Raw genomic sequence first — 13,716 nt, forward strand, 5'->3', positions numbered from 1 at the left:
CTGTGTGCCCAGACTTACCCATGGCCTACCAGTCTGTCTTCTCCTGTGTGCCCAAACTTACTCATTGCCAACTTACCTATGGCCTACCAGTCTGTCTTCTCCTGTGTGCCCAGAATTATTGCCTACCAGTCTGTCTTCTTCTGTGTGCCCGGACTTAACCATTGCCTGCCAGTCTGCTGTGTACCTGGACTTACCCATTGCCTGCCAGCCTGCCCTTCTGCCGCATGCCGGGACTTAACCCATTGCCTGCCAGCCTGCCCTTCTGCTGTGTGCCTGGACTTACCCATTGACTGCCAGTCTGCCCTTCTGCCGCGTGCCGGGACTTAACCCATTGCCTGCCAGAGTTGTCTTCCGCTGTGGGTCTGGACTTACCCATTGCCTGCCAATCTTCCGCCTTATTGCGGGCTCTTTGTTGGGCGTTCTACCCTGTGGTACAGACTTAACTTTTGTTTGCCAAAACCTTGCTATTCTCACCGTGTACCGTCAAAATCTTTAAATAAAAGCCCTGTGTTCTCCACTGCTCTCCGCATGTGTTCTGTCCCACCTACGCCTCCGTCACGGTATCACATCCAAGCAGGCAGTGCCCAGAAGCAGTCTCGGGGCTTTTAATCACCCGCCACCAGCTGTACACATATATGTGACAGCATGGCAGTGGGCTTTATCACTGGATGGCCATATGTGAGTACACCCTGCGCCGCTGTGTTGTGCTGACAGCATGCATATGCGCCATCCCCGGCACAGTAATAGAACTGCCATCGACAGCTCCAGGTCCCAGTTTATGATGGAGAACTGGGGACAGGCTCCCAGTCACATGATCACTGCCACAGAAAATCACAAAGATCACATGATCAGGAAGCTCACCTCCTCACATTGAGAACCCCTTAAAGGGCAAGTGGTACCCAGTGGCAAGGCATTAAATGTCTACACAAGGGAGGCTTTTACAGATAAATAACATAAACATGCATTAAACACATATATATATAATCCTAAGGAAAGGTTTGTGCTAAAATAAATGGTTTAGTGACTGAGTGCCACTGAAAAAGAGTGAAAAAGAGTGGTCTGCATATGGCCCATGATACACCTGTTTGAGATGCTTTTACTACAGGCAGGTGGAGCAGGAATTTTTTATTGATTGTAGATAAAAGAACCCTGTCTGTGCAAAAGACCATTCTAAAGAATGGTGCCCTGCAAGAGAAGCGATTTCATACTCCCCTCTCCAATGGCCCATGACTCCTACCTCCCCTCTGGTTCAGAGCTGTAGCCTCCTTCAGTCTCTCCAGCACTGAACAATGGTAGATGACCATGTCACCCAGCTACACCCTTCATATTCTTGCAGTAAACCAGAGAGATGGGACAAATGGTCACTTCACAAGGTAGATTGTACTTGTACACTGTTAGTGTCTGATGGGGCCATGCCAGTGCAGGCAATACGGAGTGTTTTCCCATGCTGGGAACCTCATAGCACTATGCTGTATCCCTGCAGTAATTTTGGAACCTTTTTCCTGCTGGTGAAGCCCAACCCTTGGGCGTAACGCATATAGGGAATAGAGCCTGGAACTGAAACCGCCATCATGCTGTGAGTTTGCCATATAATTGGGATTGCTGGCTGTGGAGTCCAATACAGAGAGATCTATATAGCACTGTGTGTGCTGGTGTTTCCTATGAGTGTATTTGAGCTTCTATGTCACACAATTTTACTGAAAAGGTCTAGGAAATACATTTCAGTAAAAAATACACTAAAGGAAATTTTATCGCACACAAATGCAATAAATTACCTAGTGTTTTGGTTAAATATAAAAGAAGAGGTTTTACTGAGTAAATAGATTCCCAACATAATAAACCTTAAATCTGCGTGCATCAGTGAAATGGTGACAAACTTCAGTACCCTGTATTTTCCAGAGGCAACACTTTAAAAGCCCCCTGTAGGGCGTCCGTTTAGCAATAGTCAGGAGATCTGGTGCAAGAAATATTGCTCTCACTCCGGTGTGCATGGCGTCCCCTATGTAATGATTTTTGGTGACAGGTTTTCCTTAATGAGACTCCTCTGTGCGCCACTGAATCGAATGCAGTGCAGATCACACAACATGAGATTCTTTCCCGGCCATGCATGGGGACCCAGAAGTGACGTTTTACATGTTGCTTCCGGGTCAGCACCAAGAAGGGGAGGAGAGTGGACCTGTGTCTGTTCTGTTCCTTCCCCTCTAACCAGCGGCACCCACTATGCCGGTCCCAGGCCCAGGATACATGGCAGTGGCGTGGGGGGGGCACCATTACCGTGGGTGTGTGAAAACACATTGAGAAGGTCTGGTGCTAGAAATATTGCTCTCACTTCGGTGTGCATGGTGATATGTAACAAGTGTATTGCATGTGTAGGTGCCCCCGTCGAGTACTTTTATACATGCATATATGTGAGGGTGGGGGCCTTAAAATGTTTATGCGGGGGGGGGATTTTATGTGTTTGGGTGTAACTTAACGTGTTACTGAATATTTTTCTCATCACATAGGGGCAGAAAGACCCCTATGTATTGATTTTTTGGTGACAGGTTCGGTATAAGGCTAGGTTCACACATATGCAGTTTCCATTTGATCCGTCTCTGCAGTGCGTTTTGCGTTTTTGCACGTGTGTTTTGCATTTTTTTTTTCTTGTTGCTAGTCAGATTAAAATGCATACAAAATGCATACAAAACACGTAAAAAACACAGCTAAAACGCACTACATTCTTTTCTGTAGTGTTTCCATTAAAGTCTATAGAACCAAAAGTGCAACGGTTTGTGTTAGAAAAAGTCCCTAACCCTTTCCAAAAAACGCACTGGGTGAAAACGCAGAGATGTGAACATGTCCCATAGGAAATCATGTTAAATGGACTGCTGTGCGTTTCCGTAAAGCGCAGCAGAAAATGCTTAGGTGTGAGCCTAGACTAATGAGACATTTACGGTCTAAAAGACCCTGGATGTCTCCCTTGTGCTCCACTGAATCTAATGCAGTGCAGATCTCACATTAGATTCTTTCCCGGCCATACATGGGGACCTGGAAGTTACGTTTCCCAAGTTGTTTCCGGGCCAGCAACAAGAAGGGGAGGAAAGCGGACCTTTGTCTTCTCTGTTCTTTCTCCTCTTCCTGCTGTGCCGGTCCTGGGCTCGCAGATGGGCAAGCAGAGCTTGGGACACATGGCAGGGGCACAGGGGGGCACTGCTACTGGGGGTGTGTAAAAGCAATTGAGTGGCAGCCTGAATGCTTCCATCTGACAGGCAGGAGTATGCTTGTCAGATTTACACACAATTCCAATGGCTGCAGCTACCGGGAGTGCATGTAGAACCCCCCAGCTCTCAGGTCCATACAACATATGGACCTGGCAATGAAAGGGTTAAAGGGGACGTGCACCTGACACTGGCATGAAGTTTATCATGCTGGCTGTGACCTCATAATATTTCGAGGTCATTATAAGGTGAGTGGATTGGACTTTGAACGTGGTGGAGAACACGGGTGTAGTTAGGCGTCAGTAAAGATAAAAGGATCATTCTGTGCATTTTCTGTCACGGAAGTGGATGTCACAGATTGGGACTCTTGACTTTAATATTTTTGCTCGCAAATAATTTTTTTTTACATTTGGAGTTCATTATTGGGTTGCTCTGCACTATTTAAGGTAAAATTGGACTCTAAAGGGAAGTGTGGTGTTTCCACTCTACCAGTGATATCAGCAACCTGAAAGCATTTTTGTTGTTTATTTGTTTTTTATTCTTGTATATGATTTGTGGCTGCGCAGATTGACTCTTGCACTTGGTTTTCACTACGCAGAGTAAACCATACTGCCCCGACCCTGATGCTGAATTAGATTAAGCCTGAATGAACTATTTTATATTTATTTCGGATTCTTTTCTCCGCACAGACCTTTTTGTTTTTGTTATTTTCCTCTGTCTAGGATAAAAAGGTAATTTATCAAAACTGTAGCAGCTGTGCAAAGTAACCAATCACCTTCTGTTTATTTATTACAGGTACTTTTATAGCGCCATCAATTTATGCAGTGCTTTACATATATATTGTACATTCACATCAGTCCCTAACCCTCAAAGGGTGTACAATCTAAGGTCCCTAACTCACATTCATACATACACATACTAGGGACAATTTAGACATTAACCCCTGGTTCACATATATGTGGCCGTGCGTGCCGCGTTTTGCGTGGGCAAAAGAGATCATTCATTTGAATGGACTCCTGTGCCCCGTGACACGCAGGGAAGAAGTCCCTGCACTTCTTTGGAAAATGCAGCCCGCGCGGGAACCTCGGTTCCCAGTACGGTTGCGCTTCCCAGTGCGGGCGGCGTGCCATTAGAACTAATGGCACACCGCCTGCGGGTCCGCATTTCTCTGTGCGGGTGGTGCGGTTACACGGATTTTCGTGCGGATTCGCAGCGGCACCACCCGCACAGATGTGAACCTAGGGTTAGACAGGAGTCAATTAACCTATCTTCAGCTTGTTGAGTGAAGGCAAAACTTTTTTGGCTACCATGAGACCTCTAGGAATGTGTCAGTGTCCCAGGCAGTACTGGGACAGGCTGGTTCAGCACCCAGGGCATGGATGAGGAGCCGCGCCCCCTCTAACGCATACAGAAGAATGGGGTGTACCACCCTGCACCAATACTTCCCCCTTGCTCCAGCAGGGAAGCGGTGTGCACTGTACTTGTGCGGCCAATTGCTTGCCTTCCAGCAACTAGCAAATGCTTGTAGTGGGGGAGAGTGAGCACGTTGGAGCACAGCGTGACAGATGTAGCTGGAGCAGGGGCGGACTGACCATTTGGAAACTCGGGCACTGCCCGAGGGCCCTGGGTCAGTAGGGGGCCCCATGAGATGCCCCTGGTACCTTTTTCATAGGCTTTTTTGAGTTTGGGCAAGGACACAGGGGCCTCATGATCCCCTATTGCCCGGGGGCCCCATGAGTTGTCAGTCCGCCCCTGAGCTGGAGCATGTGCGTGGTGAGAAGCACCCTCCCCTACTAATGCACCCTGGGCGGCGGCCCCTCTTGCCCACCCCTTGTCCCAGGAGGCTGGGACACCATTTGTGGAAGGGTCCAGAAAATAGCTATTCAAAATAAATAAATACATGTGAAATTGTGTGAGAGGAGGGGGGAAGAGTGCAATGCTTGAGAGTGGGTGGGGGAGGGGGGGGTCTGCTTTAAGATGTTAACTGCCTGGCTGTCATGATGACCCAATGACCTCTGTACAAGTTCTGACTTCACTGTGACTTGCTCCAGGTCACCTCTTAAGAGTACTAGAGCCAGGTGAGCAGCATTTACAGGAGGTAAGCAATGGCAGGCTTCCTTATTCCCTCAGTACAGGTCCCCTAACATGTGAAGGACTTTCTGCATCCTTCAAGTTCAATGCAGCCAGTGTATGGTTCAGTAATGAGTAATAGAGCGCCCCCTCCCCGTCCATGTGGCAGATATGAGTTATCAGCAGTCTTGTCCCTGCCGGCTCCCCGTAGTCCGATGACGTCACCTCCATCTGACGCTTCCTGCTCCATCATCACTACGGGCCGGCGAGCTGGCAGTACTGGAGGCTGTATAGCCAGAATATGGTCCCTGTGCCTGGCTATCACCTCTCCGCCTCCATGTGTTCCCAGGCACCCTCCGCCCAGAGCGGGGAGCAGCGGCTGTAGAGGGCCGGGGGTCCTTCCTCCTATAGGGGATCCGGCTGTCCCGGATGAGGGACTAGGACTGTCCGGGGAGAGCCATGGAGGACAAGTACAGCAGTAATGTGATGAGTACGGGCAGGCTGGGCCCTGTGGATGCCCCGGAGTCCAGGTGACCGGAGCTTATATTGTGTGCTTAGTCCATTATCAGTGACAGGTTCACTTTAATATTATCCCGCCCCCCTTTCCATACTATCCCTCCCCCCCTCTACAGCACCGCTTACCTTCCGCTCTACAGCACCGCATCCATTCCCTTCCGCTCTACAGCACCGCTTCCCTTCTGCTCTACAGCACCGCATCCCTTCCCTTCCCCTCTACAGCACCGCTTCCCTTCCCCTCCCTCCACAGCACCGCATCCCTTCCCCTCCCCCATACTACCACATCCCTTTCCCCTCTACAGCACCACATCCCTTTCCCCTCTACAGCACCACATCCCTTTCCCCTCTACAGCACCGCATCCCTTTCCCCTCTACAGCACCGCATCCCTTTCCCCTCTACAGCACCGCATCCCTTTCCCCTCTACAGCACTGCATCCCTTCCCCTCCCCCATACTACCACAAACCTTTCCCCTCTACAGCACCACATCCCTTTCCCCTCTACAGCACCTCATCCCTTTCCCCTCTACAGCACTGCATCCCTTCCCCTCCCCCATACTACCACACCCCTTCCCCTATACAGCACCGCTTACCTTCCCCTCCCTCCACAGCACCGCATCCCTTCCCCTCCCCCATACTACCACATCCCTTTCTCCTCTACAGCACCGCATCCCTTTCTCCTCTACAGCACCGCATCCCTTTCCCCTCTACAGCACCGCATCCCTTTCCCCTCTACAGCACTGCATCCCTTCCCCTCCCCCATACTACCGCACCCCTTCCCCTATACAGCACTGCATCCCTTTCCCCTCTACAGCACTGCATCCCTTCCCTCCCCCATACTACCACACCCCTTCCCCTCTACAGCACCGTACCCCTTCCCCTCTACTGCACCGCACCCTTTCCCCTCTACTGCACCGCATCCCTTCCCCTCTACAGCTCTGCAACCCTTCCCTACTACAGCTCCGAATCCCTTCCCTTCTTATCCTTTCTCTCCCTTCTTCGGCAGCACATCCCTTCTTTTCCTTCCTTCCTCTCCTCGGCACCTCATCCCTTCCCCTCCCCTCTACGGCACCGCATCCCTTCCTTCCCCTCTATGGCACCGCATCCCTTCCTTCCCCTCCCCTCTACGGCACCGCATCCCTTCCTTCCCCTCTACGGCACCGCATCCCTTCCTTCCCCTCTACGGCACCGCATCCCTTCCTTCCCCTCTACGGCACCGCATCCCTTCCTTCCCCTCTACGGCACCGCATCCCTTCCTTCCCCTCTACGGCACCCCATCCCTTCCTTCCCCTCCCCTCTACGGCACCCCATCCCTTCCTTCCCCTCTACGGCACCGCATCCCTTCCTTCCCCTCTACGGCACCGCATCCCTTCCTTCCCCTCTACGGCACCGCATCCCTTCCTTCCCCTCTACGGCACCGCATCCCTTCCTTCCCCTCTATGGCACCGCATCCCTTCCTTCCCCTCTATGGCACCGCATCCCTTCCTTCCCCTCCCCTCTACGGCACCGCATCCCTTCTTTCCCCTCCCTTCTACGGCACCGCATCCCTTCCTTCCCCCCCCCCCCCCCTCCCTTCTACGGCACCGCATCCCTTCCTTCCCCTCCCCGGCACCGCATCCCTTCCTCCCCCCCCCCCCCCCCCCTCCCACGGCACCGCATCCCTTCCCTTTTTTGCTCCGTTATAGAAGAGGTTACTATGTGTTCATTACAAGTCTCTGAAAGCTTAGCTTATGCAGGGCCCTAGACTCTCCCCATGTAACTGCAGTGGTCGTTGGCTCAGTGCTATCATGTTCTCCAACCATACCTGGAAGTACTGCGTTTTTCCCTGCTAGCAGTAGAGTGAATGCAGACCTTCACAATAAAAGATGACTTTGCTTCCCTTAAACCTTCACACCTCCACAACATGCCCCCCTCCTCTTTTTTTTATTTATTTATTTTTAGTCATCCACATTTCGGTCAGGCCCCTGTCTCTGTCCAGAGATTGACATGCTCTGCTTCTAGTGTCTCCTGGGATATGCAATTCACTTGTCCTAGGAGGCATTGGCTTCCATACAGTGTGGATAGGGGAGGGGGATGGGTCCGGTGGCATGTCTGTGGTTTCCGGAACCTGGAAGAAACCGAAGGGAAGGGTAGAAGATGAAGCAGTGATGACTTCATTCTACTGGGAATGGGGGATTAAAGAGAACCTGTTGCTCTGTCCTTCATGGGACAAGCACGGATTTGCTGTAAAAAGATCCTATTGGGTCTCTACAGATATAAAACGGTCAGGTCCCTGCATCAGAAGAGGGAGAATATCCATCTCTGCAGCATCCTGTCTCTGCTACCTTCCCTCTCTTCCAGTACAGCCACCTTTATCAGACTCTTTAGCATTCAACACATCTGAGAGTGTCAGTTCCCACATCCAACCCCTGTCACTGCAGTTCGCAACAGTGCCATGGCGGGGTTTGAAGAATGGGATGATGATGGAGGGGGGGCACAGACACATTCCCAGATTCGATAAATGCTGAGGAGTCTGAGCGAGGCTTGAATGAAGAAGACGTAGGAGACATGGGCCAAGGTGAGTTTACTTCCACTGTAGGGACCTTTAGAACTCCATAATTGGGCCTACCACAAACCTTCTATTTTCCTAGAGATTCAATTGCTGCAGCACTGGCAGTCCCAGTCCTCCACACAGCTGGTGTTTACTTATTTCTCTATTTTTAGAGTAGTGGAATCTTTCCACCTGTGTCCTGATGCTGTAACCCTCAGCAAAGAGTCTCACCTTTCTGCTGCAGTCTTCATTACCTAAAATAAATGTAAAAATCCACAGGTAAGAGTGACCGTTCCTTAAAATTCCTTCTGGATGCTGGACTGTAAAATGCACCACAGAGTCCTAGGTGGCCAACACAGTCTGCTATCCATTGCACAGAACTGCAAGATCAACTTTGTGTGAAATAAACCATTTTAAGGGTTTCTGCTGAAATACAAAATCCAGGTTATGTCTTCTAGCTTCAGCTTCTATTAACTACAACATGTGTGTGTGTGGGGGGGGGGGGAGTAGGATTGTCATTATATTAACATTCTGGGATGGAAAACTTTGTTGCACAACTGACCAGACACAAGGCTTGATTTACTAAAGGCAAAAACACTGTGTACCGTAGTTTTCAAGTGCAGTTGTGCCAAAGCTTAGTAAATAGGGGATGCTCTGCTATCATCCAATCATGTCTAAGCAAAAATGCTGTTTTGTTTTCCATGTGATTGGGTATTCTTTTAGCTTTGCCTCATTTACTAAGCCCTGGAGCAACTGCTTTTTAGTGCAAAGTGTCTTAAGTAGATCAACCCCAGCTTTTTACACGCGTTTCATTGTAATTGTCATTGTAGCTCTGCTAATACTTGAATGCTGTACTTAACTATGTTTCTTTAACAGGCTGACCCGATACATTGTACTTCTCTGCTTCACCAAGTTCTTGAAGACTCTCGGGATCTTCGAATCCTACGATCTATTGAAAGTAGTCCATATTGTACAGTTTATCTTTATATTAAAATTAGGGTAAGTAAGTAGGCTTCTTGTTCAGAAACGGCACCTTTATCTAGGGCAGTGGTTCTCAGCCTTCCTAATGCCATGACCCTTTAATACAGTTCGTCATGTTGTGGTGACCCCCAACCATAAAATAATTTTTGTTGCTACTTCATAACTGCAGCAGCTCTTCTCATTCCCGCCATACAAGGCGTCACACCTCCCCCATCCCCACCACACAGAGCAGCCAGCTCTCTTCACACACGGCCCGCTCTCACCTCCACACCACCGCCATCTTGGATCCACTCTTCCCCCTCCTCCACCCAGTCCCCAGCTAGCCGACTCCCTGACAGAGGCCACACCCAATCTGAGGACGTCAAAACTTCTTCACTGGCGCTTCCCGTTGACACGTCACCTCGTCTGGTTGGTCAAGTTCTAGTTTAATCCCGATAAGCCCCGCCCCGCATTTAGAGCTGGGGATGATGTCGCCGCTCAGCGATGATTGGGGGAGCAGTGCAGACAATGGGTGGTGCAGAAGTTGTGAGAGATGATAGGCTGGGGCAGAGGGGTCAGGTGTCATCACTGCTGACTGTTCTCTTACTCGTATGTGGGCGTATCTGCATGTGGGCGGACCCACCTGGAGACGGATAGAGGAGCGGTGTCTCAGTTCTTAAGACCATCGGAAACATGTGTTTTCTGATGGTCTTAGGCAACCCCTGTGAAAGGGTCGTTCGACCCCCAAAGGGGACGTGACCCACTGGTTGAGAACCGCTGGTCTAGGGGAAAGCATTTTCAGTGATGGTCTTTCAGTTAGTTTAGGAGTTATTACTGGATCTGAACATTTCTAGGATTAGCAAACACATTTGAAGCGGTCCTGTCCATCTGATCCTGAATGCTAGCTCCTTGCAATAGAAAAGGTATTATAATCTCTCCAGCCACAAGGTCTCCTTCCTATAAGCCTCATTCATATGTCTGGCTGCATGCACTGTGTGCGAACAGACGTAACCAGATTTGTACCCTGCTGCTCTGCTCACCCGAGCGGTTACATGCGAATAGGGACTCTGACTGACCCTGGACACCGACATTTAGACTCATCTGAACACAGCAGGCTATTTGCCCGTCTTAATGAGGTCTTACAGCGATTCAGAACCTTCTGCATTCAACACTTCAGGAAGTGTAAGATAATTATTTTGCCTGCCGCACACTGTGGTTCCATCCTGTGACGTCTACCTCACTGCTGTGTTCTGTAGTGATCACGGAAGGAACCGCAGACCCAATTTACTATGATATGAAGCAAGGTGAGGCGGACCTGTGTTTACTTCAAACAACAAGTCATGGGTAAGGACATTTTAAAAAAGCATTCTTTACATAACTGGGTGTTTGATGTGATCACAGGTTAACGTCGCCCTACCAACGTGTGAATAAATCATGCTAAGGTTCAGTTCACTTCACATTTTAGTAAATTTGTCTCTAAATGAGAGGATTTATTAATTTGCTAAAAAAAAATTTTTTTTTTTTTTTTTTTAAATATCTAGTTGGAATGACATGGATAACAATATAATGACTATCTATACTCCAGCTGTAAGTTTCCAGTGCATTGGACACATTGCTTCTTAGTCCTGTATTGTGCACACAAGGCATATTCTAACCTGTTTTACTTCTGCTGACTGTGGAATGTTGGGACGGCTCCTTTGGCTGTGACTGTTTGTTTATTTTTCGGATAATGTTTCTTTCTCAGTGATCTGGAAGACAAAAATCTAATTTTCCGTGCTTACAGATTTCGTGTTGATCTAGTTCTTCTACAATAGAATGACTGTACACTGTCAGAGGAACTTGTCTGAAAAGAACAATGGGTTCTACCATTTCTAACTTGTTAGGGCCTCATTCACACATGCTGAATAAACTGCGTGCAGCGCATTGTCTTGTGCATATCTATATGCAACTTTGAGTTCAGCAGCAAAAAAAAAAGGATATAGCTGCATCCTGGACTGTATTTCCAGCTGTATTTTATGTTGTATGCATGTAAACATTTGTGTTAATGTTTACATGTGTACATCGTAATTGAACTCTGTTGGCCGCCACTGCTGCTTGGGCCCAGCATGTACAGTTAGGTCCATACTGTATATATTTGGACACAGGCACAATTTTTTATTTATTTTATTAATTTAATTTATTTTTTTCAGATTTTTGCTAAAACATATTCAAGCTATAGTTATATAATGGATATGGGCTGAAAGTGCACACGCTTAGGTTTAATTTGAGGGTATGTACATCCAAATTGGAGAAGGGTTTACGAATTACTGCTCTTAAGAGTAACCATCCCCCCTTTTTCAAGGGACCAAAAGTAATTGGACAGTTGAATATAATCCTAAATAAAATGTTCATTTTTAATATTTTGTTGAGAATCCTTTACTGGCAAAGACTTCCTGAAGCCCATGGACATTACCAAAGACTGGGTTTCCTCCTTTTTGATGCTTTGCCAGGCTTTAACTGCAGCTGTCTTCAGTTGTTCTTTGTTTGTGGCTCTTTCTGCCTTTTAGTTTTGCCTTCAGCAAAAATTCAGCAAGTTATGAACACACTCACTGAACAAATCTCAGGCTTTGTAGAAAAAATGTTAAAACCGTTAGTCAAGAATACTGCTAGTTTCCTGCAAGACACAACTGACTTTCTGAACAAGATCAACAACATACAGCAATTACCATCTAACACACTTCTAGTGACTATAGATGTAGTATCCCTGTATAGTAATATCCCTCACAAGGATGGATTAGCTGCATGTCACAGATCCTTATCATCCTCACCAAACCACAAATACACTGCTGAGGATGTTACACAACTCATTGAATTCATACTTGCACACAACTACTTTACTTTCAATAAAGACATCTATCCCCAATGTATGGGCACTGCGATGGGAAGTAAAATGGCACCCCAATATGCCAATTTATTTATGGCTGATCTTGAGGAAAAATTCCTGAACAGCATGGAACAAAAACCATACAGATACTATCGCTATATTGATGATATTTTCATCATATGGACAGAAGGTGAAGAACACCTAAAACAATTTTACTCATTGATCAACACTTTTCATCCCTCAATCAAACTAAAAATGGAATACTCTCACACACACGTCAACTTCCTAGACACCACAGTATACATCAGGGATGATATGCTTCACACCTCAATATACAGGAAACCCACTGACAGATGCAACTACCTCCACAGTTCCAGCTTCCACCCCCAACACACAAAACGTGCCATCATACACAGGCCATTAGATACCACCGAATATGTTCTGACCCAAGAGACAGAGATAAACATCTCGGGACACTAGCAGACGCCTTCCATAAGAAAGGTTACAAGGACAAAACCAGCATAAAAACAGCCTTGAGAACCCGAAAAGAAAATCTACTTCAGTACAAGGAGAAAAAAAACAAACAACCGTGTACCTCTAATAACCACATACAACCCAGCACTAGAAGGGATAAGAACAATAATCAAAGATTTACAACCCATCATAACAGAGGATGGAACTCTGAAAGAAATATTCCAGCAACCCCCAATACTGGCCTTCAGACAACTCCCCAACCTCAGAAAAAAACTAATCAGTAGGAATCTTCCTTCTGATCAAGATGTCACAAATAATGGAAGCAAACCCTGAAATAAAAAACACTGCAAACTGTGCAACCAAATCAAGCCATCAAAAAGTGTCAAACACTGAAAAGGGATATTCAATATCTCTGGATCATACAGCTGCACCTCCAGTAATGTTGTGTACCTTATCCAGTGCAGAAAATGCAGCAACGGATCTTATGTTGGCAAAACAGGACAGAAGTTGCAAACAAGGATGAATTTGCACGGATATACCATCAAGGAACATAAAGAAGATGACTTTTGTACCATTTGGGACACCATTTCGCACAACCAGGCCACACAATGGAAGACCTCAATATTTTAGTTCTTAAAGGAAATTTTAAATCCATTCAGGAAAGAAAAACTTTTAAACTAAGAATGATAATTCTATTTGACACGAGATAACGGCCTGAGTTTTATGACTATCACCTCAAGCATGACTCCCTCTGTAGTGCTGCCCCCCCCTCTTGTCTTTGCTTTTGCTGTGTTTTATCTCTAGTCTTTTTTTTTTTTTTTCATCTCCCACATCTCTTCTAACATTCTGCTAAAACTGTGTGATTAGTACTGCTTGGACCCTGAAGAAGGGGACATACCCCAAAAGCTTGTCCTCAAAATTGTATGTTAAATAAAAAAAAAGTATCATGGACAGTACTCAATTTTTTCTGTCGCAAATGCACTAATACGGCTACAATCACCTCAAGCCTTCAGCAAGTGAAATGCACGCGATCATCCATAACTGTTGTCTTCCATGCCTTATGTTGCTGAGCTCACCAGTGAGTTCTTTCCTCAGAATGGACCAAACTG

General features: G+C 47.2%; 1 protein-coding gene across 1 annotated transcript in view; it reads left to right on the forward strand.

Annotated features, from left to right (window-relative positions):
- Positions 1–5,484: 5,484 nt before the first annotated feature.
- The window catches only part of SLC30A5 (solute carrier family 30 member 5), a 49,259-nt gene continuing 41,027 nt past the window's right edge, over positions 5,485–13,716 (forward strand). Inside the window, exons 1-2 of the mRNA XM_089653487.1 lie at positions 5,485–5,797; positions 9,187–9,309. Coding sequence (XP_089509613.1) covers positions 5,727–5,797; positions 9,187–9,309 — 194 coding nt within the window. The 5' untranslated portion in view covers positions 5,485–5,726. The remainder of the gene's footprint in view (positions 5,798–9,186; positions 9,310–13,716) is intronic.

Source organism: Staurois parvus, unplaced genomic scaffold (assembly GCF_062004578.1).
Source record: "Staurois parvus isolate SC_StPar_1 unplaced genomic scaffold, SC_StPar_1.0 ptg000714l, whole genome shotgun sequence".
In the NCBI taxonomy this organism is placed as follows: Eukaryota; Metazoa; Chordata; class Amphibia; order Anura; family Ranidae; genus Staurois; species Staurois parvus.